Source organism: Odocoileus virginianus, chromosome 13 (assembly GCF_023699985.2).
Source record: "Odocoileus virginianus isolate 20LAN1187 ecotype Illinois chromosome 13, Ovbor_1.2, whole genome shotgun sequence".
NCBI lineage: Eukaryota > Metazoa > Chordata > Mammalia > Artiodactyla > Cervidae > Odocoileus > Odocoileus virginianus.
In genome coordinates, this window is record NC_069686.1 from 11,689,969 (window position 1) to 11,714,103 (window position 24,135).

General features: G+C 37.1%; 1 protein-coding gene across 4 annotated transcripts in view; it reads left to right on the forward strand.

The window, feature by feature from the left end:
• Window positions 1-23,735, forward strand: part of SESTD1 (SEC14 and spectrin domain containing 1) — a 139,788-nt gene extending 116,053 nt beyond the window's left edge. For all 4 annotated transcript variants that reach the window (XM_070475940.1, XM_020903883.2, XM_070475941.1 and 1 more), the window contains 8 exons: window positions 1,261-1,455; window positions 1,982-2,096; window positions 3,562-3,721; window positions 8,479-8,560; window positions 9,278-9,400; window positions 10,192-10,383; window positions 13,018-13,139; window positions 15,764-23,735. In XM_070475940.1, coding sequence (XP_070332041.1) covers window positions 1,261-1,455; window positions 1,982-2,096; window positions 3,562-3,721; window positions 8,479-8,560; window positions 9,278-9,400; window positions 10,192-10,383; window positions 13,018-13,139; window positions 15,764-15,893 — 1,119 coding nt within the window. In that variant the 3' untranslated portion in view covers window positions 15,894-23,735. The remainder of the gene's footprint in view (window positions 1-1,260; window positions 1,456-1,981; window positions 2,097-3,561; window positions 3,722-8,478; window positions 8,561-9,277; window positions 9,401-10,191; window positions 10,384-13,017; window positions 13,140-15,763) is intronic.
• Window positions 23,736-24,135: the final 400 nt, after the last annotated feature.

Genomic DNA, 24,135 nt, shown 5'->3' on the forward strand with positions numbered 1-24,135 from the left:
TACTGAAAAATCCTTGCATCCCTGGGATAAATGCCACTTGATCACAGTATACGATCCACTTAAAGTATTGGATTTGGCTTGCTAGTTATTTGTTGAGGGTTTTTTGTTTTGGGTTTTTGGGTTTTTTTTTTGCTTCTTTCAAAAGTAGAAGGTCTTTAAAAAAATTTTTATTGTACTTGATTTACAATGTTGTGTTAGTTTCTGCTGTAAAACAAATTGAATCAGTTATACATATTTCTACTCTTTTTAAGTTTAGTTTCCCACATAGGCCATTACAGAGTGTTGAGTAGAGTTTCTGGAAAATTTTTCTCATAAATGGATGCTGAATTTTATCAAAAGGTTTTCTGCATCAGTTCTTCATTTTTGACAGGTGAATCTGATGGAGGAAACAAAGTGTGGCATGAGCATAGGTTGTGCCCTGGGAGGTGTTATAGCCTCTGACAAAGTGTAGAAGTGAGGGCATGGGGCTCGAGTGCCAGACAGTAGAATATGCTGAGGTCAGTGGATTGGTGAACCTCACAGGGCTGCAGGAGCCGGCGTACCAAAGGATGTGAACTGGAGAGTCAGTAACTGGGGGTCAGAGAGTGGGATTCCTGAAGTTAAGATATGGGGTCTGTACAGTAGTACATGATATTAATAACAGATTTTGTGTCTATTGGAGTAGGTAGCTGAGGTGTAGGTGAGGGCAGGATAGATGGAAGTGAGGGAGGGAGTCGAGGAACTGAGTTGAGTGTTGGCCAGATGCCTGCACAGTGGGAGTCAGGAAGAAGGCTGACACTGAGGGGAAGGCAGAGAAGTCTACCAACTGAGATGCCGCATGCAGCAGGAAGGGCTGCAGGATGGAGTCCGACAACATGCACTTCACAGGAGGTGTGGCTTTTGAGAGAAGGATGGAAGAAATGGTTTGGAAATCGGAGTGAGGAGTGAGGCAGCCCTCTCCCTCACCTCCAGGCTTGTGGTTGGTCACCTGGACGCAGCAGCAGCAGAACGGCAGACTCACTGCTCTCTCCGAGGGTGATGGGTTTCACAGAGAACAGGAAAGAGAGGGGAACATTTAGAGGCCAGCCATGAGGAGATAGACTTTGCTGTTGGCAGGAGTTATTCCAGGGATCTCAGTGAAAGGATTTGAACCCTGGGACTTTTTGTCCTCAAATTATTTTGGTTTAAAAAAATCTCATATATGTTACTTAGTATATCTGGAGATACTGTAAAATGTAGTGTGTTCTTCAGGAGCTAATTTGATCTTTGTCTCTATTATAGGAATGGTTTGCAGTTTATGTGGAGCTTAATCAGCAAATTGCAGCACTCTTAAATGCTGGGGATGAAGAAGATCTTGTGGAACTGAAGTCGCTCCAGCAACAACTTAGTGATGTTTGTTATCGACAGGCCAGTCAGCTGGAATTTAGGCAGAATCTGCTACAAGCAGCTCTTGAATTTCATGGTGTTGCTCAAGATGTAAGTGACTACTCTGATTGCTTTTCTTTGCTTCAGATTATCTGAGTACTTATCTGCACATCATTTTTGCAGGTTTGCATGTCTCTTAACTATTTTTCTGGAACAGTAAAATTTACTGGTGGGGGAAACAAGATAGATTTTTTTATTTTTTTTTTTTTAATTTTATGTTACATTATTCTGCATGCAACTAAACTTTTTTTTTTTGTCTAAATAGTGTCCCAATGTAATTGATAGATTTTGTTTGGATAGTTTTTCAATGTTCATGTTTTATAACATAGATTGAAATGAAAGTTTCAATACTTTTCTGCATTCTGCTGACCTGGACATACTGTCTTCCTGGTGCATGCATCTCTGTGTTCTGTCTTTCAGATAACGTGTATTCTAATTATGTGTCCTTGTCTTTTAACAGCAGAGTCTTTTTCAAGTATAATCGTGGTAACTTCATTAGATATAAGCCTCATTAATCATTAAACACTGTAGATGCTGATTATATCAGGGTTATCTCTTTGGTGTCCCTCTGCTTTAGTTGTCTCAGCAGTTGGATGGCTTATTAGGGATGTTGTGCGTAGATGTAGCACCAGCTGATGGAGCATCGATTCAGCAAACTTTAAAACTGCTTGAAGAGAAGCTGAAAAGTGTTGGTAAGCAGATTTTAAAAATGCTGAAACATAAGGGTTCTTTTTTTAAAAATATCATTATCGTGGTTAGACAAGTCAACTTCTACTGATCTAATTAAAATCATTTACAGGGAACACAGGAAAAATTAGTATAAACAGTTTTTACCCCCTTACAGGGTGTAGTTTATGCTACAGTCCTTACCTTCCATTGGTGGCCCGTCACCCTCCTTCATAAGGCCTTCGGCCTTTCCTGTTTACCCAACCGAATCTACAAGTGCCATGTCTTGCATATTCTATGAACAGTTATCTGTAGTGCATGCATAACCTGTATTTAGCTGTGAAGTGTTCTGTGGTAAACCCTGTATGCCCCACACTGTGTTTTATGCAATGATTTTTGTTGTTGCTATATCCTAACCTTGTGAAAAGAATAGTTGGTTTGGTTCTGTGCATTTGTTTCTCCGAACTGGGAATATTGCCAAGGTTACATACTCTCCAAGGAGGGGATGGTTCAGTTTTATTAAGGTAGTACCCTTACTTGACACCATAGCCTTTTGACTTTTACTACAAGTAGAAAATATAGAGTTTTCCTAGGTCATGACCAGGAGAAGTGAATAGTGGCTGTGAAAATGGGGGTGGAGGGTGTGTGTACCGAGTGGGACATTGGGCAAAGGAAAACGGAGGAGAGGAAGCAGAAACTTGAGGCAGTGATTTAGTGGAAAATGGTGACATGTGACTGAACCAATTTAATCAATTTTGAGAAGGACTTGAGGGAGTGGGTTTGAAAAATCATGTTTGTATTGGCATTTTACTTGCTTATAGTCTTTGTTATTTTAATGGATGATGTAACTAATTACATGTTTAGTATCTAATTTGCCAAATGAAATTTATTTCAAAAATGTCACAAGTTTTCTTGAGTGATATTTTTCCTTTAATAATGCTAAAGGAATTCCAATATACATAACTAATTTAAAGTCTTATAAATACATCCTAAGTGTTGCTTTTTACTGAGCATAAGCTGACAGCACCTATATTCAAAATGTTGTGTCCTTTCACACTGAGAACGCAGTGCTTGACTGTTTTAATGTCTTGTGGCTCTAATATATTTTTTGAACAAAGCATTTGCCTTCTCCTGTGTTCTCAGAACTGAACTATGTAAAAACAGAAGGGAAAAAACTGAAAATCTTACTCATCAAGACAGGAATTCTCACACTTTCTACTTGCAGTTTTGAAAAGTGATTAGTTATCTACAGAAGTTCACCTTTTAGAAATTCTCTTTAGGAAGAATTTGAATGAGAAGGGAGCTCCAATTTGAGCCACATTTAAATAGGTTTTATTGATTGAAATATTCAGAGGGCTCCAGACCAAAGTAGTTTTAATGTACAAAGCTGTTATCCTTGCAATCCAAGTACAATATCTGCTGAGAAGATTTAATTAAGGGAGGGAAAGCTGCTCTTGTTTAAGAGATTAAATCTGGCAACTTTTGTTTTAGATGTAGGATTGCAAGGTTTGCGTGAAAAAGGTCAAGGTCTTCTGGATCAGATCTCCAATCAGGCATCCTGGGCCTATGGAAAGGATGTAACCATTGAAAATAAGGAAAATGTGGACCACATACAAGGAGTGATGGAAGACATGCAGCTTAGAAAACAAAGGCAAAGTTTGACTGTTCTTGTTAATTTTTGCTGAGACAACATAATATTAATTAAAATGAAAAGTGATATATTTTCCATACAAAGTAGAAATTCTTAATCTGTTACATAGCAGGCATGTAGTAAGTTTTGGTAAATGTAGTGATTATTGTGTATAATTGTACTAACAAGTAATGGCAATTCATTTGTATAATGTGTACCTTTTGCCTTTTTACTCAGTGATAAAAATTTTATTTCCATTTAAGTGGATCATATTCTTTAATCCCAGTATAGCCTGTGACTCATCTGTCTTTTAGGACCCTGGAGAATCTGGCATTTCCATTTTCATTTAGAGTTGCTATTAAGTTTATCATACATTGATCTGTTTCTTCATCTAAACCTCACACAAATTGTCACTCATCCATTGTTCTCATATTTGCTGTAGAAGGATTAGACAGTAAATTCTGGGTAATGTTTAGTTTCATTTGTTATATGACAGAACTAGAAATTTAAAGCGTTCTTTGAAAACTCAACTTGCAATAGCAATTGCAGAATATTGCAAAATAAAGGATTAAATTAATATATGCTAGTACATACAGGCTAGCATGGTTGTATGAAATTTTTGTACACTTAGAAATTTCAAGGGCATCAATAAAACCTCACAGAAACTGCCCTCTGCATCACAGACAAAACAGTCATTAGATAGAAATTCCTTCTATCCTCGTATCTGCAAACTTATCCATTTCATTATTTTCATCAGAAGTATGAAAAAGCTTCACTCTTACCGAAACTGTGTATCCCCATGTCTCCTCACTCAGTCAGTTCCTGCTCTCTACTCTTAATCCCTGCCTTTCATTCAAATACTTTGTTATTGTTCAGTCCCTGGTCCTGTCCAACTCTGCGATACCATGGACTGCAGCACGCCAGGCTTCCCTGTCCTTCACCATCTCCCAGAGCTTGCTCAAACTCATGTCCATTGAATTGGTGATGCCATCCAACCATCTTGTTCTCTGTCATCCCCTTCTCCTTCTATCTTTCCCAGCATCAGGGTCTTTTCCAGTGAGTTGGCTCTTGGAGTCAGGTGGCCAGAGTATTGGAGTTTCAGCTTCAGTATCAGTCCTTCAGTGGATATTCATGATTGAGTTCCCTTTAAGATTGACTGGTTTGATCTTGCTTTGTACAAGCGACTCTGAAGAGACTCCTCCAACAGCATCAGTTCTTCGGCACTCAGCTTCCTTTATGGTCCAACTCTCACATTCATACATGACTACTGGAAACACCAGAACTTTGACTATACGGACCTTTGTGGGCAAAGTCATGTCTCTGCTTTTTAATGTAATGTCTAGGTTTGTCATAGCTTTTCTTCCAAGGAGCAAGTATCTTTTGATTTCATGGCTACAGTCACCGTCTAGAGTGATTTGGAGCCCAAGAAAATAAACTCTGCCACTGTTTCCATTGTTTCTCTATCTTTTTGCCATGAAGTGATGGGACCAGATGCCATGACCTTCATTTTTTGAATGTTGAGTTTTAAGCCAGCTTTTTTACTCTCCTTTTTTACCTTCATCAAGAGGCTCTTTGGTTTCTCTTTGTTTTCTGCCACAAGGGTGGTGCCATCTGCATATTTGAGGTTATTAATATTTATCCTGGCAATTTGGATTCCAGCTTGTGCTTCATCCAGCCCGACATTTTGCATGATGTACTCTGCATATAAATTAAATAATCAGGGTGACAGTATACAGCCTTGACAACTCCTTTTCCAATTTTAAACCAGTCCGTTGTTCCGTATTTGGCTCTAACTGTTGCTTCTTGACCTGCATACAGGTTTCTCAGGAGACAGGTAAGGTGGTCTGGCACTCACTTTAAGAATTTTCTACAGTTTGTTGTGATGCACACAGTAAAGGCTTTAGCATAGTCAGTGAAGCAGAAGTAGATTTTCTTCTGTTGCTTTTTCTATGATCTAGTGGATGTTGGCAGTTTCGTCTCTGGTTCCTCTGCCTTTTCTAAATCCAGCTTGTACATCTGAAAGTTCTTGGTTCATGTACTGTTGAAGTTTTGCTTGGAGGGCTTTGAGCATGACCTTGCTCGCATGTGAAATGAGTGCAATTGTGTGGTAGTTTGAACATTCTTTGGCATTGCCCTTCTTTGGGATTTGAATGAAAACTGACCTCTTCCAATCCTGTGGCCACTGCTGAGTTTTCCAAATTTGCTGGCATATTGAGTGCAGCACTTTTGTAGCATCATCTTTTAGGATTTGGAATAATTCAGCTGGAATTCCATCACTTCTGCTAGCTTTGTTCATAGTGATGCTTGCTACAGCCCATTTGACTTTGCACTCCAGGATGCCTGGCTCTAGGTGAGTGATCACACCATTGTGTTTATCTGGGTCATAAAGATCTTTTTTGTATAGTTCTTCTGTGTATTCTTGCCGCCTCTTCTTAATACCTCTGCTTAGTTAGGTCCGTATCGTTTCTGTCCTTTCTGGTGTTTATCTTTGCGTGAAATTACCACCTCCTCTTCAAACCTTTCTTTCTCTCCCTTGAGCTCTCCTTCTTGACAGCTGTCACTGCAGATCTAATCTGCATTCATACTTCCTCACTGTCTCCAGTTTACTTTTCAGCTCTTCTTCGTCTGACCTCTCCCCTCACCACTCCACTGAACTTGCTCTTACTGATGTCATCAGTGACTGTAATTGCCACATGCAAATAAACCCTTCATCTTGCTCAAAATCCAAGGAATACTTTTGGTTCTGACATTGCTTGACCACTCTGGATAGCATTAGGGACAACTGACATTTTTTTTTTTTTTGAAACTCCCTGACAACTTTATATACTTTAAAAACACCTTTATGATTCTCCTGGGCACTCTTGTTTCTTTTGGTTTTCCACACTGATTTCTTGTCCTCTAGCTAATTTCACTGCTTTCAGGGTTTGTTCTGAGGCCAGATCCTCTTCTCGCTCATTGTCTTCTCTCCCTGGACAGTCTCACTACTTTAACAACGTTCTTCAGTGTGACCGTGATTGAGTAGTTACGGCTCTGACCCAGATCCCTCCCCTGTAATTCCTCTTACCTACTGAACATCTCCTCCTGGGTGCCCCATACGATACTTAAAACTCACTTGTGTGGATTGGAATCATTTTCCTCCAAAACTGGTTCTTCTCCTTTAGTTTCCTGTCCCAGTTAAAAATACCATCAGCTACCCAACTTGTGATTTATCCGAAGGCTTTATCAAAATCGTTACTCTTTCTCGTCTCTTACAGCCTCGTCAAATGCCCAAGTTTTGCTGTCTCTGAATCCTTTTTTCATGATCTTAGCTCTTACCTGCTTCCTTCCTTGCTTCTCTACAGTCTGTTGTGCATGAGCACCATCTTTGTAAGGTGTGCATACAATTACCTAACTTCTCGGTGACTTCCTGTTTCCTCAGATGAAGTTCAGTCTCCTTGGAATAGTGTAGGAGACCCTTGATAATCCAGTCTTGTATAATCTTACCTCCTTTAACTTTCCTACAAAACCACACGCTTATTTCACTTTCCTGAATGCATCATGCAGTTTCAAGCATCCAGAGTACTTAGAATACTTCTCCCCTCATTTTCTGCCTAGTGTATTCCTACTTATTATTCAACAGTCTGGGGTACTTATCTTTGGGAGTTTTTTTTAGATTTCTTAGGCAAGTTTTTACTTATTCCTCCTTATTCTCATATAGCTCCACAGTAGTATTTATCACATTGTTTTTTTCAAAGTCCATCTTCCCAAATGGGACCATCTTAATAAGTAGAAACCATGTCTTATATTTTCAGGCACACTGTCCAGTACCTGAAAATATATGTTGAATATGATACTTTCATATTTCAGACACGTCTTCATCATTGACGTGTCTTACCTTGTCTTTTAGCTTCAGATTTTAAAAATATATATAGTCACTTCTCTTCAGTCCCTTGTAAGATTGTTTAACCAAATTGCCCTTTAAAAATATGTTATAGATTATGTTAAGGGCATTCTTGCAAAAAAAAAAAACGTGTGACAATGACTTAGCTATTGTTATCAAGCTCCCTTAAGAATATCAACTCTAGTGGAGCCCAGTGCCTCCTGGGTGGCTTGTTAGTGGTATTCAGCACTGCTGCGAGATTCTCTCCTTCCCATCTGAAGTACACGGAATTGTATGGAAATGAAGGGAATGGATCAGAGCTTCATTGATCAAGTCAGCTTAAAATTTTAATCTGTGTGTTATCCAGGGAGACCACATTAAAATCTAAAAATACTCTGAATTGTGTTTTTTTTCTGTCCAGAGAATTTTTCTTCTTTCTTAAGAGCATAGATGGGAGGGTTTTTTTTTTTAATTCAAAATTAGATATTACTCTGGTAATGTAATATAATGAAAAGCTTTAATTTTTTTTTTTTATTTCCTTGGAGCATCATTCTCCAAACTAGTATTTTAGAAACTTTATGTTTTTGTCTTTGAAGTTTGTTTAATGCTAATTGACAGTTAATATTTCTTTAGGCTTTAGTGCACTACTGTGTTTGTGCTTTGCTTCAGTATCTTGCACAATCCATACAATACTCAAGAGGGTTTGTGATTTAGTATCTTTCAGGTATTTGGAGGTTTTAATGGAACAGAGATACAGATATCCTTAAAATTCTTGCAAACCAATACAAAATAGTTGCAGTCTCCATAGTGTAAGACTAAGTATTGTAATATACTGTAAAATGTGTGTGCAGATGGTGGTATTATACTAGTTATCCACAAAACTGAAATGTTTTCCTAAATTTATGTTTGGATTTATTAGATGTGAAGACATGGTAGATGTGCGAAGATTAAAGATGCTTCAGATGGTACAGTTGTTTAAATGTGAAGAAGATGCTGCCCAGGTAAAGATCAATCAAGCATATTATGTACTTGTCTTTACTTACAAAATTGATTTCACCTAACTGTAAACAGAAGTGTTCTTTTCATGGTCCTAAGTAAATTCATTAAATTAGATTCTCATTTATCCTGTTGAAGTAATAAAGTTTTATATTTCCAGTAATCTTACTGGTCTCATTTGACTTACTTCTCAATGAAATGCTCTATTGAGCTAGAGATTGGAATTATTTATTATTGTGATTTGCTTGTCAGTTACATCCCAGGATGAAGGCTGGTATAGTTTATTGCCTTTTAACCCACAAGAGGGTTTTGTAGCTAGATAAACAGTTTGCAGTTTTGTGTAGTCAATATCAAAAAACATAGTTACAACTTAACATGAAAGAAAATTAGGATTTTAAGTTCTAACATTAAGTCTGTAATGCGATTCCAGTAAGATCTATATTACATACATTTATGGTTTTTTATTAATATAAATCATGTGATGTTAATTTTAAATGAGTACTTCTCTTTAATAGGTCTCGTCTTTAGATTTTAAAGATTTTGAGGAAGAGGAGAGATCATTAACTTATGTAGTTTGGCACTGAATAAAATAAGTTATTATGATTATAACAAATGGGTTAATTAATCACATGGTAGTAATCTTTCTTTTTATTAATATGGTGTTTTGCTATTCAAGGTAAAAAGTTATGACTCCAGGTTGACTGTGACTTACTTTCATTCAGGCAGTAGAATGGCTCAGTGAACTTCTGGATGCTCTTCTTAAGACACACACCAGATTGGGGGATGATGCTCAGGAAACGAAAGTTCTGCTGGAGAAGCATAGAAAATTTGTTGATGTTGCACAGGTGCAGAACTGCTTATCTTCCTTTTCTACAAGCTCAGTGTTAGAATAGTTTTCTACATGATTCTAATGTAACTTAGCCCTCAAAGTCCAAGAAGGTTAGTTATATTAATCCAGAAATAGAAAACTAAGAAAATGTCAGCTGATGAATCAAAACTAGCCTGTATACATTTGAGAGGGTTTAAGGTTTCCTGAATACAGGTTCTGTAGCTCCCTCTGATTTATGATGCATTAATACATTATGGTAATTTTAAGGCAGTAACCATTCATTTGTAAAAGTTACTATGAAGTATAAGTTAATATCAGTAAATTAGAAACCCTAGTTTGTGCATCTCACCAGTGTCAGCGTTATAACAACATGGATTTTTTTTTATGTGAATAGTATCTTAATTTATTTTGCCTAATTACTGAGTTCATGTTGTTAACTGTGTGGCTCCCCATGTGGAATATAAAGTGCCCCTTTTCGCCCATTTGTTTTGATTAATGGGTGAGCAGATTTTTTTAATTGATTTTTTTTTTCTCTTTTGGGCTGGTGAAATTGAGCAGACTGAGAGGAAAGCAGAGTAAGAGAGGAAAGCCTAATAAGAAATAAACTTAATAAAAATTAACTGGAAGTATTGCTTCCCCTTAATTATTGATGCGTGCAGACAACTTGTAGTAGTGAGTGCCAGTGGAATCAGTCATTATTGATTTCTAGTAGTGTTACTGAATTGCAGCTACAGTCCTCCCGTTGGCTTCCCTGTCCCTGTTTCAGAATTCTGCGGTTATGACTTTGTGTTTGCCTCTCCTCTTTAGAGCACTTACGACTATGGAAGGCAGCTGCTGCAGGCCACAGTTGTGCTCTGCCAGTCTTTGCGCTGCACCTCTCGGTCATCCGGGGACACCCTCCCTCGACTGAACAGAGTGTGGAAACAGTTTACAGTCGCCTCTGAAGAGAGGGTGCATAGGCTGGAAATGGCTATTGCCTTTCACTCAAATGCTGAAAAGGTTCGCTTTTTTAAACATGTAGTTTCAGTCGTGTGTGTTATGTGTGTTTAAAGTGTGTTTACCTTGTAATTTTCTGATTAGTCTGTTCTTTAAAAATGTATATGGATTCCACTGTTTAAAGTTTGTTTAGGTGTAACATGTTGTCTTAGAAGGTTCAAATCAGATTCTTGGTAAGCCATACCAGGGTTGGAGTACTCTGCTTAGAAGAATTAAACCATCCAGTAGTCTGCTCAGCACCATGTCTCTCCTCACCAGACCTGATGCCCAGAGTGTACTGTGTTCTTTCAGGTGTCATGACTCCCACTGTTTCATTATGCCAGGAAAGGAAACTCTGCTTTTGCAAATACTGATTGTCATAAATTTTTTAAAAGGTCACTTTGTGATTTTTATAATGTTTGAGACTCTCCAGCTAAAATTACAAGGATAAAAATGAAACCTTTTTTTTCATGTGTTATCTTTAAAGAATCATTCTAGGTTTTATTATTTAATGAATTCATTAATCCCAGAAACTAAAAGTCAATATGCGGTGTTTTATTGGTGCAAATTTTTACTAGGACCTTTTTCTCAACTTTACAGTGAAAATTTATAGCATCCAAGTCTTATATTTCCATTCCAAAGAAGAGCGTTACTAAGTAGTTAACTTTGTTTTGATGAAAGTTTATATGTAGGGTATATTCAATGCAGGTTAAGATATGAGAAACCTAAAATAGCCTTGGTCTGTAGAACAGAAGAGATACTGCCAGGAGCCTTAGGAATTAAGGAGTTTCTGTCTGTGTTATGCAGTACATCTGTTGGGGAATGTCCACATTAACTCTTACTGAGCCGGTTACTGAACTCTACAGGTCATTTTTTTAGTGTAAGATGGGCTGCCTGATGATGAATGAAAGTATCCAAATGACTTGACTTATTTATCTATTGATTGTTTTAGTGAAAACTTTTTATTGAACTAAATACTAACATAGAAAAATGTGCAGCTCAGATGTTCTACTCACTGAATTTTCAGAGTGAGTATGCCTGTGTAATCAGCTCCCTATTCAAATAACAATGTTACCAGCACCCCAGAGGTTGTTCCCCATCCTCTTTTAATCACACTGCTTCTGCTGCCCATCCCAGTGTGACCACTGGCCCGATCTCTTAACACCACTAATAATTTTTTAGGATGCTACTCTTAAAGTGTATGTGCAAAGACATTTAAAAATCTAGATCTCTTTAAGAAATTATGTAAGAATGAATATTTATTAGTTGCTCAGTTGTGTCCAAGTCTTTGTGACCCCATGGACTGTAGCCTGCCAGGCTCCTCTGTCCATGGAATTATCCAGGCAAGAATACCAGAGTGGGTAGCCAATCCTTTCTCTAGGGAGTCTTCCCAACCCAGGGATCGAACCTGGGTCTCCTGCATTGCAGGCGGACTGTTTACCATCTGAGCCACCAGGGAAGCCCAAGAATGAATATGGTTGAAATTTTTTTCATAGAATATTAATATTCCTATTTTTTCTGGTACATGGCCTTTATCGTGCTTATAATAAACTCTGCTTAAGGTTATTTTATTATGTCAACCTATGTAAAACCTTTTGTTATTAGATGCTATTTTTCTCTTGGGTGGGTTCTATTTCATACCAGCAAGCCACAACTATAAGCAAACTGCATAGCAAGTTATAGTGATTAGGAAAATATTTAAATTAAATCTGGAATTTTATAATATGAAAATATCCTTTATGAGTAATGCCAAAATAAACATAATTGGATTCATAAAAATATGCAAAGTTGCAAAAATAAATTATTCTGTCTTAAATTTTGCAGATTTTTTTCTTGTAGGTAGATTTTTTAAATTAGTATTATTGTTTTAAATCTGAAGTGTATCTTAGACTGATAGCATATCTGCATTTGAGACTAGACACACTTCAAGAGCTCACTAACCATATGTACCTAGTGGCTGCTATGTGGGTCTGTACTTACAGCTTTAACTATTACAAATCACAGCAATTTTTTCTTTCCTTCCTTTTGTACCATTTAAACTTAAATAGTGATTATTAAGGAAAAAAATAATATCATGGACTGTAGAAATTCCAAATTTGAATTAAAACCGTATCTATTTATATTTTGTTTTTTAGTTTATATCATGTAACTCAAGTCAGCAGATCTGTTTTTAAAATAATTGTAAAGTTTCTAGCTAGGGAATCACATTGTTATGTGTTTGTACTCTGAGTATATGTTATGTATTTATATATATTTTTTCATTTGTGAAGTTTGTAAGTTCTTTGAGGTCAAAATCTGTTTCTCATTCATATCCCAAGCCACTACATAAACATAAAGTGAGTATTCAATAAATAGTTACTTGGTATATGAAAGAATACTACTTCTTAAGCACACTTTCAGTTTAATTCCAAATAATACTCTAGTGTTTTTTTTGGAAATCACTATAGAACTCTTCTTATTCCAATTACAAAATTATTAGTGTGGGTTATGTGTTTGATTTTATTTTAATTTCTTGAGTCAGCTTTGTCAGTAATCAGTCTTCCGTGACATACGTGAAGATTCTAGGAACAACAGAAACACCTTCAATCTACTAAGTTTTAATGAACTTAATTTCCTTTCTGTGTCTCTTGATTGATGTTGCACTTTTATTTGTTGCAGATTTTACAAGACTGTCCAGAAGAGCCTGAAGCTATTAATGATGAGGAGCAGTTTGATGAAGTTGAAGCAGTTGGGAAATCACTTTTAGATAGACTAACTGTTCCTGTAGTTTATCCTGATGGGTATGCTGCACATTCTTATAATTTGTGTTTTTATCAGTAAGGTCTTAAAGTAATATCAAGAGAAGAAAATCTGTTTCTGAAAAGTCCTAGTAAATTAGCTTTGGTTCACATCTTCAGGATCTGTAATAAATTAGTTTAAAATGAAAAGAAATCCCTACTGGGTTTTTAACAGTGGTAGCAGTTGGTACTTGCTGCTATCAAATGTATTGCCCTCGATAGCTTGTCGTAGAAGAAAGATCATTGACTAGGTTGACATACTGGGTTCTAGACTTGACTGTGATGATAAGGAGTCTGGTGACTTTGAACTTCATTCAGGGAATGGATGGGGAGGGGACTGTTTAGTAAGGTCAAAATATATACATTATATACACAACGCAAAGCTAAACATTTCACCTTTAGGCTTTTGACCAAAAAGTGCTAGGCCGATACGATTATTGTGCTTTACAGATGAAGAAACCAAAGCTCAGAAAGATTAAGTAAGTTGTCAGGATATCACAGCTTCTAAGTGAAATTAGAACATAGTTTCAGGTCTGTCTGGCACTAAATCCATTCTCTTTTTCACTGTGCTATATAGTCCTAATTTCTTCTTTTGTAAAATGATGGGGTCTTGATTTCCACATTCCTTTCATTTCAAATAGTTGATGATAAAAATAAAGAGTTAACCTCTTGCAAATAAATGGTCCAGTAAATGAATCATAGTAGCTTTATCCCCAGGGAGCTAGATCTTCTCAATGAAAACAATTTGGTGGTAATTCAGAAGATATGTAATTCAAACAATAGAGAAACCAAACCATTGAATGTAAGTATCCTAACATTGTAATACAGGGCTTTCCTGGTAGTTCAGTGGTAAAGAATCCACTGCCAGTGCAGGAGACGTGGGTTCAGTCCCTGGGTCGGGAAGATCCCCTGGAGAAGGAAGTGGCAACCCACTCCAGTATTCTTGCCTGGGAAATCCCACGGACAGAGGAGCCTGGTGGACTAGTCCATGGGGTCACAAAGAGTCGGACATGACTGAGCAACTAAACAAAAACACCAACACTGTAATATAGTGAGTAGGTTTGATTGTGGACTCTGGAACCAGATTTCTTGGGTTTAAATCTCAGCTCCACCACTTACTAGCTGTGACATCGTGGGCAAGCCACTTAACCTTTTCTGTGCCTCAGTTCCCTCATCTAAAAATAGGAATATATTTTCCATACTTCCTCGGGTAGTGAGGGAGTTAAATGAGCTACATGTATATAAACTACTTAAAACGATTATCTCACACGTGATAAGTGCCACAGCTAATGTGTCATGAGCTTCAAAGAATTATTTGGAATTGATATTGAGAAGATACAACGTTTTTCATAGTCTGTACTTAGATAATCACTCAGTCGTTTCCAACTCTTTGTGACCCCATGGACTGTAGTCTACCAGACTCCTCCATCCATGGGATTTTCCAGGCAAGAATACTGGAGTGGGTTGCCATTTCCTTCTCCAAGATAATCTCTAGTCATACCTAAACTTGAATAATCAGAAGTAGCTTTTAAAGTCATGTATATCTCCGGTGTATAAAAGAGAATAAAACTTCATAGATCCGGCTGGTAACAGTGTTAGGAGGGTGCTTCTGGCTGGTCTGTTCCCAGAAGTCCCTCCCCCAAAGCCTCAGTTCTGTGATTCACAGCCAGTTGTCACAGAGTCAGTCCATTCTACTCAAGTCCTCCCAGAAGCGGCTCCCCCTGGTGCTTTTGCATGGGCTGCTTCTCCCATGTTCTACAAATAGTTCATGCGTCACTTTGGTTTTTAAAATGGGAGAGTCACTTAGTGCTATATATTCAAATTTCACAATTTTAATATTTGCAATTATTATTCCATTCCCTTTTATATGGTAATTTGTTTATACTTTGTAAAATTTGACAGTGAGCTTAGTCACATTTATCTTTTGTACCGTTCTCCTAGAACAATAAAAGAAATCAGATGGTCTCTCTGGATTCCCTGCTTGAAGACCCACGTTCAGATTCTGTTTTTTCCACTGTGATTGTGGTTCAGTCATTTGTTTCTCTGGGTCTTAGTTTTCTGATCTGAAAAGATGAAGAGCTAAACCAGATTATTTCCAGGAACTCTTTGAGCTCTAAAAGATTCTATGACTCTGAATGCTGTATGTTTGCAAATAGGATAAAATTAAATGATTTTACCTATTAATGTCCCAAATGATGGCTTAACATTAATGGATATTTTACTTGCCAGCTGTGTTAGACATCTGATGACCATAGTCCTTAGCACTGACGTACTCATACAGATTTTATATTTGTATATGCTGTAGCTCCCAAGCTGGAAGCAGAACCTTGCTGCTGTTGCACTGTTTATTTGTTGCATTGTTTGGTTAATTGAGATTATCGTAAGTATACATGATAGGATATTTATACCATTAATATATTTTTTCGATTTTAAAAAATGTTTTATGCCATTTTAAAAAATGTTTCTCCTACCGAATTGCTACTCAAAGATAACAGTATGGTCTGCAAATGAACTAACGGCATACCACATAGGTAATTTTTATGGTAATTTTTGCTTCCTTTTGCATTCACTGTACAGTCAATGGGTTTGTATTAATCTGATTGGGCTTTTTCTGTTTTGATTTTTAGAACTGAACAATATTTTGGGAGCCCAAGTGACATGGCTTCTACTGCAGAACACATCAGAGACAGGATGAAACTAGTTAGTCTCAAAAGGCAGCAGCTGAGACATCCAGAAATGATGACTACAGAGAGCTAATAGCTGCCTTCTTCCCAGAGACCTGCTGTTCATAATCCCGCATGTCGTCAGCATACTCCAGCATTAGCTACAATACGTTAAGATGCATTTCACAGCCAGGATAAGCCTCATTTCTTTCCATTACACATTTCTCTCCACATGTTAACACCTTGCAGTTACCAAGGCAGAATTGTTTAACATGCTTTGAGATCATAGACTCCAAGTATCTTAAAAGAAGGAACTGTAAACATTGCACTGAAAACTTGCTTTAAAGCTTTACCTGACCTGTCAGTTTGTAGATGAACAACTGATAATAAGCTTTGAATGGTGCTAATAAGAGTTTAGAAATTCTCTCTATAAAAAATGGTTGCCCTTCCTCCCCAGGTGATGTAGTAAATTTAGACTATAGCTCAACTGTTATTAGTAGACAGTGGTGTCCTCAAAATTTTGCTTTGTAATTCTCCTTCAAATTTGATTATTTTTATTGTGTCAGTATGAAGAAAAACCTTCAGATTTTTGATATATCATATTCATTAAAATACATTTTCCTATTTGTATTGATAATGTATTAAAAGTTGTTTGTGCTTAATAAAAGGCTTCTTTTAAACACCTTATTTAATTTGGTGGTTATATCCTATTTCCAAACATGAGTGCCTTAATTAAAAGGGCATTCTTAGGCTTGTGAGGATGGTTTAATATTTGTTTTTTCATGTTGGTTGCATGTATTTTAGCCAGGAAATTCATATGTAAGCATGTATATATAATAAATAAGCATGTTTTATCAAAAATATTGTGAAGAAAAGTTTAGATCTTAGTGAACACTCTCATTTTTCTCTTCTTCAACTTGAAAAATGTTATCTAAATTACCGTACTGAAAATATTTTGTCTTTGGGAGAGGAGGGAAAGGCATACATAGTTACTTAAATGTCATCTTCTATATTAATCTTTCAGGAACTAAAATAGCAATTGTTAATAACATTTAATTCCTCATGATAGACTAGAAGCAAGATTCTGGTGTAGTATAATAACAAAAATTGTACACATCTTTTAGAAATTAAATTTATAAAATGTTAATGCTTTTAAGTTTATATTAAGTTTAAATGGTAAAATACATATAATTTTGTGTTCATTTTTGTTTCAGAAAATGTTTTTGAGGAAGATTAAAACTAAGTTTATAGTCTGTGATCAATACAAAATTATGCAGGGTATACTCTTTTCTTTCCATTGTCTACTGAAATGTCCATGTATCTTCCAGTGCAAAAAGCTCCTTCTGAGCCTGCTGGTTTTTCCAGCCTTCTTCACTGCCAGACTTCTTGGAGAAACCCATATCCATTGCCCTGCATCCTCAGCATACATGCTCAGCACCTTGCAGTCTGGCTTTCAGAGCCCTGCAGTGCAGTGGTTTGCAGTGGACTCCAGTTACTGAATTGAATGATTTTTTCTTTTTTTCCAGTTTGCATTCCTCTCCTCTGCCTCTGCAGCATTTCTACCATGGAGCAACCTCTCCTACAGTGTTTCCTCCCTTGATGATGTTATCTTCTGTTGTAACTCAGTCTAGTCACATAACTGTTATTTAAAATGCATCTACTAAAATGTGCTCTCTCAGATTCTGTCTTCAGAATGATTCTGGATGTATCCTATCCTTAGGGTATCTTATTTTATCCCAGAGTCCTGTGTTGTGTATCTTGTCCGAAATTCTCAACCTGTACTTTCAGCTACCTACTTGACATTTTCAACTTAGGTGAAGTTATTTACCATATTTTTTTCACCTTTCTCAGAGTAATTTTGGTTTGAAATATAGTCTCTTTTAATGGACATACCAGAAAATCTGGGGGCTACATTCAACTGCTCCCGTTTATGCTGCCACTGCTTCTGAGATCATCCAGAAAGGCTTTTTCTTTATTTGTTAACCCTTAGTCTTTTAGGGTTTAACTTCTATAAGTATGAATGTTTGTCATTCTTCATTCAGTCTTCTTGACGGTGCTAAGCACATGCTGTAGTTGTTTTTGTCTGTACCTACTACACTATGAGCTCTTTTGAGGGAAGGAAACTTGTTGGCCTGACTTCTCCTATTCCCAGCATTTTGCTCATGGCATAATAGTTACTCTGGAAAAGACCCTGATGCTGGGAAAGATGGAGGGCAGGAGGAGAACATGACAGAAGATGAGATGGTTGGATGGCATCACTAACTCAATGAGCATGAGTTTGAGCAAACTCTGGGAAGTAAGAAAGGACTGGGAAGCCTGGCGTGCTGCAGTCTGTGGGGTCACAAAATCAGACATGACGTAGCAACTGAACAACAATAGTTGCTCAGTTCCCCTGTATATCTGTTGTAAGGGTTAGTATTAATTCCTCTTGTATTGTAGTCTGAAGTATGTTTTAAACAGATTTCCTAAAGTTAGAATTGACTGAGTGAATCTGCTCATCAGGAAGTCATTTGATAGTTTTAGATACTTAGGTAATTGAGGTAGGTAGTTGTACTCAATATCTATTTCTCATACTGAATTTCACAGAATTTTTTATTTTTTATTAAGACTTTGCCAGAAAGGAACTGGATTCTAAGTAAAGAGACTCTCTAATTCTACCATCAACTCCCCTACTTACTGTCAAATGAGTTAATTTTATGTGCCTTAATCTGCCCTGCCTATAGCAAGAGTGAATTAAGGCACATCTGGAAATATTTGTGGTTTGAATATTTCAAGTGAAGATGATTATGCTTTTAACACATAGTAAATATTGTTGCTTTTCATTTATAACTTTGCTCCTGCTTTCTTTATGTGTATCCAGATACCCATAGACATGGTTATGAATGAAAACCAGCAATGCCCTAAATGTGATTTTTCTTCATGGGATCATAGTTCACTAGAATACCTGTGAAGGAAGTGACTTCAGTCTGTTTGAAAAGACAAGTTCTTTGTAAATCATGAATTAACATTGGCCTGCAAATAGAGAAAGAACCATCATTTTTACTTGGTACAATATAGGCTACAACTTGGACTTCCCCAGTGGCTCAGCATTAAAGAATCTGCCTGCGATAACAAGAACCACAGGAGACAATGGGTTTGATCCCTGGGCCAGGAAGATCGCCTGGAGGAGGGCATGGCAACCCACTCCAGTATTTTTGCCTGGAGAATCCCATGGTCAGAGAAGCCTGGTGGGCTCCAGTCCATAGGTCGCAGAGGTAGACATGACTGAAACGACTTAGCACGCATGCTACAACTTCCACATTATGTTAACTCATCTCAGGGGGTTATTGAATGTTAATTAGGCTAGCTTAATTTTTTGTTTTGCTTTGAGTTTTTCTTTTGTCTTCATGTCATAAATTTGGTCCTATGTAAGCTAAGTATCTATGGACAGTTTAGACATGTATTCACACGTGTCTAACCCATCAGCATTGTGATGTGAAGATGATAACTTCCTTTCAGATAAAATTGACTGTGTTCCCAGACTTCATTGTTGGTCACCTTGTTGGTCACCTTATTCTACCATGGTAACTCATTGGTGGTAAAATTACTCAGTCTGCCAGCTAAGGTGGCGGCGACTCTAGGCTTCCTTGCTGTGTAGAGGATTGGATACTTCTCTCATGTTATAGGTCTTTAAATTGGCCAGTGCTCTGGAGCATAACCTAGTATTAACATGTCTGTCTCACTATCGGATGATGTGTGGGGTGTGCTGTTTAGAGTAGTATTGTTAGTGCGTGCTCCTTGGTGTGAACATGGCAGTTACTTTTCTGATAGTGCTGAGTAAACCATACATAAACCCATGGTGACAAATGGCGTGATTGTGAGATAAGTTGAACCTGTCTCTGTACTGGCTTTGTTTGAAGAAAGACTTCAGAATTCTCTACTACATTTTAAGTTCCTTGCCAGAAAGATTGGAAATTACTATGTACTTTTCCCACCCCAACAGGACCATGGTAAAATACTCTGGTTACTAAAAACTGAACATAACTGTAGTTGTTAAAATCATCCCCATCTTGAGTCTATTGAAAACGCTATAGGAAATTAACATTGGTAAATATCAGTGACAAGAGATATATGTTTGGGATATATTTGTTTAAACCTCAAAAGGAAAAATTATCTAGGGTTAAGAAGGTGGACTAGAATATAGCTGACCTGTTAACCTAATTAGCAAAACTTAGCTAGAGTTAACTTTCAGTTCAAAAAAGAAAGAGCTCCAGTTGGGTGTGGAGAATTTCGCTCCCGGTATTAGAGGGGCGACAGTCACCTTGATAAGGGAAAAGGAAGTGCGGGTTTAACACCTGACATTAGTTGACTTAGGTGTGTGCTGCAGAAAATCTAGATTTAGCCAAGAAACATAAATAATGACAAGAATAGTACAGGAAAGGTGGTAAACTAAGGCTAAAATAAGATCTCTAGTGAATATAATGAAAAGAGGTGGAGTTTGAATACTTAAGAATCTGGCTTTGGCATTTACTCACCTGGGTGAAAAATCATTAAACTTCTCTGAACCTGTAAAATAGAGAAATCATGTCAAGTAATTTTAAGAATGAACTATAATTATATTAAAAATCTGTTGAAAAATAAAATGTTATCCAAAATGGAAGGATTATTATTATTACCTTTCCAGAGTAGAATGGGGAGCGTTCTTTAACCATGTTCTTGTCCCAGACAGCAAGCATGGGATCTTGGGGAAAAGGGAATCTTGTCTGCTCACCTCCCAACACTCCATTTCCCGTCCACTCGATATACTGAAAATACGAAGGGTGGGGACAGTGAGCTCTGCAGTAAATAACAAGACTTTTAAACCTGACAGATTGACTCTCTTGTGGCAGGATGATAGACCAGCCAGATGGAGGGCAAGGGAGGAGTATCATCTACTTTGAGGTTAACAGGACATGATACAATTCCACTGAAAAGTAAGAAAGTAAGTAAAAGTCACACTGATGATCTTAGTGAGTCAGCACCAACCTATAGAAACAAGAGCGTGAATCTGGCCACCATTGGTGCTGTTACGGTTAGAGAAGAGCACTCCTGGTAAACTTGGGCAGTGATAATCAGAGAGAAAGACTGGTCCTATAACAGGCTGATAGAACTATGGGTGCTTCATGACATAGCATAAATACATGGGAATGTTTAATACTGAAAAATGCTTATAGATATGATGCTGAGTAACGTGACTAATATTTTAAAGCAAACTTGAAAACATGACAAAACTAGTCTGTGTGCTTCAGGAAAAAGCAGAGCCTGTACTAGAACATGAAGAACTTAGAGATCACAGGAAAAGCCAGAACTACAACTATATACTGTGAAAGCAGTAAGTAAAATTATAAAAGAAGATTATTTTTGTTAGAAAATTTTTAGGAGGCAACACACATAATACCACATGTAATTATACAGAAATTCTTGTGCTGTGTACTCAGTCGTGAAGTCATGTCCAAGTCTTTGTGACCCATTGGACTGTAGGCTGCCAGGCTCCTCTGTCCATGGAATTTCCCAGGCAAAAATACTGGAATGGGTTGCCATTTCCTTTCCCAGGGAATTTTCCCGGCCAGGGATCAAACCCACGACTCCTGTTTCTTCTGCATTGGCAGGCGGATTCTTTACCACTGAGTCACCATAACTAAAAATAGTTACCAGCTTTCAATGTTAGAGGAGCATTGTTACGAATCTTAAGTCAGGCTTGTGGAATACTAAATATTTCTGACAAAAGGCTGTAGAAATCTGAAGCCATTCTTAGTGATCAGTGTCACCTTAGAAGTATTTACGAGTCAGATGCCATCTCTACATGGTGTCTCCAAATGTGTCATTCCTGGAGAGACAGGAGGATGACTCATGTCCTTCCATTGACTAGCGGGGACCTGTTCACTATGATCAAGCCTTACATCGTGTTTTGGGTCTACACATATTTTCTGTTATAATTAACTCTGGTTCTTTAGTTTTAAAAATTAGTAAAAATGTGCTTGATTTTTCCCTTTAGAATGTTTTTTCATCTTAACTCTGCTAGTCTATACAACCAACAAATTTGCTCAGAATAACCATCAATGCATGTATTATTTTCATTAAAGTGTGAGGAGATGAAAAATCACCTTGACAATTTTAAGTCAGCATAGATCCGAGAACTGATTGCTTACCTCACACAGGACTATCCTTGCACAAGCTCTTAAGTTTCTAAGTAGACACTGTTGGGAAGAATTTCTGATTATGAAATCAGTAATGAAATTCTCAGCAGCATTATTTTGTAAGCATTGTGCCCTGAATTTTTCCCCCAACATTTTATTATACAAATTTTCAAACATATAAAAAAGTTAAAATTTTATATTGTACTCACCACCCAGATGCTAGTTAGCATTAACTGTGCTTTGTCACATGTCTGTCCATCCATCAGCTCACCAATTCAGATTGTTTCTGATGCATTTTAAGTTGCAGAAATCTACATACTTCCTAATGAATACTTCAATCATTAGCTAGAATTCAGTATTTGCTTACAATTTTACTTTTATTTAAAATTAGCATACAATGAATGACTAAGTCTTAAGTGTGTATCTGCTGAGTTTTGTAAATGCATACAGTGCTGTCAAAACATAAAATACTATAAAAAAAATTCCCATATTGCCATTTCCAGTCAGTCCTCTACTCACCCACATCCTCCTCCACAGGCAGCCACTCTTCTTTGTTCTAACTTAGATCTTGTGTTCTAGATCTTTGTGTAAATAGAGCCACACAGCATGTATCTTTCTTGAAGTCTTCTTCACTTACCATGTTTTGGAGATTTATCCACGTGGTTGTGTGTATTAATAGTTAATTCCTTTTTTATTGCTGAGTAGTATTCCATTGTATGACTGTATTGCAGCTTATTTATTCATTTTCCTATTTATAAATACCTGGTCTGTTTCCAGTACTGGCGATTGTAAGTGAAGCTGCTATGGTTATTCTTAACATAAGTATTATGTGAACATAGGCTTTCATTTCTCTTGGGTGAATACCTAGGTTTAGAATTTCTGTGTCATAGGGCAGTTTTGAAAGAAACGTCCATATCTTTTTTTCAATGTGGTTGTGCTGTGCCCTGGATTTTCACTATATTTTGAGTGTGTAGAAAACTGTAAACTATTTTTATGACCCGTAATCTGAAGTATTAGAAGTGGATTTGGAATAGAAATGGTATTCTTCACAGTTGACAGTTAGTGTTGAAGGACACAAATGCCTGTCTGCCCAAAACAGCTCCCCAGATGGGACCTATCCCTGAAATTTTAGTGTAACTCCTTGAATGATTAAAGTACTTAAAGCATGGTGATAATATTAGCTAGAAAAATCAGCATTGGTTTGTTATATCACTAACTTTTGCCACCCGTTTTCAGTAGACAAAATAAGACTGCTAACAGAAAAGATTCGTTCTGTCAATAGGGGTGGAAGGGGTGCTAAAGAACATGTCGTACTAGTTAGTCCCAGGTACAGCAGCGTGGAAGAGAAGCATCTGGACTGAGAATCCCCCAAACGGTGGTCAAGAAACCAGAAAACAGGGTGGGGAGAATTCTACCTCACAGTTGTGCTTAGGAAGTAGCTATGTTTTTGCAGGACATTTTAGCCTTTACAAATCAAATCATATTTTCAATATTGTCTTTTTATTCAGTACCACCCAGCTACAGTTATTTCACACCCCTAGTGACTTTCATCCACTTTGTCTTACCCTTCTCACCTGTTCTGTTGCATATGGCAGTTACCTGTATAAGCCTGTAAAATTATAATCACATGTATGTTTCCAATGCTTGTGTTCAAAGATATTTATGTATGGTTCATTCAGTCTTTCTTATTTGATTTTTAAGGGCTGGGATATTTGGCTTCTACTGTAAATCCTTATAATGTTCCAAACACATTGTAAATGCAATAAAGATGTTAAAAACTACTTAATGGCAACAGATTTGATATGTATTTCTTTGATATGTTATCACTTTGGACAATAAATTTGGTTTCTGTTACTAATGATCTTTCATGACATCCAGGAAGAATTAAGTCATACTGGTCTCTATAAGATAATCTGATGAATTCTGCATTTTTTGATCATTCAAATTAGATTTTTTTTTTCGTTATTTTTTTTCCTATCCATATTCTGTAAAATATTTTATTAAGACAAAAACTTCAACTCCTTTGTTCTGAAGTTATCTGGAGTCTTAGAGACTAAACACACTTGACCTTGTGTGCCTCTTTCCCTTGTCAAAGCTCCCATCCTGCCTTCCCACAGGCTTAGCACAGAAACTCAGGACTTTCTGTAAGTCCCACATTGTCAGAAAGTGTTGGGTTCTCAT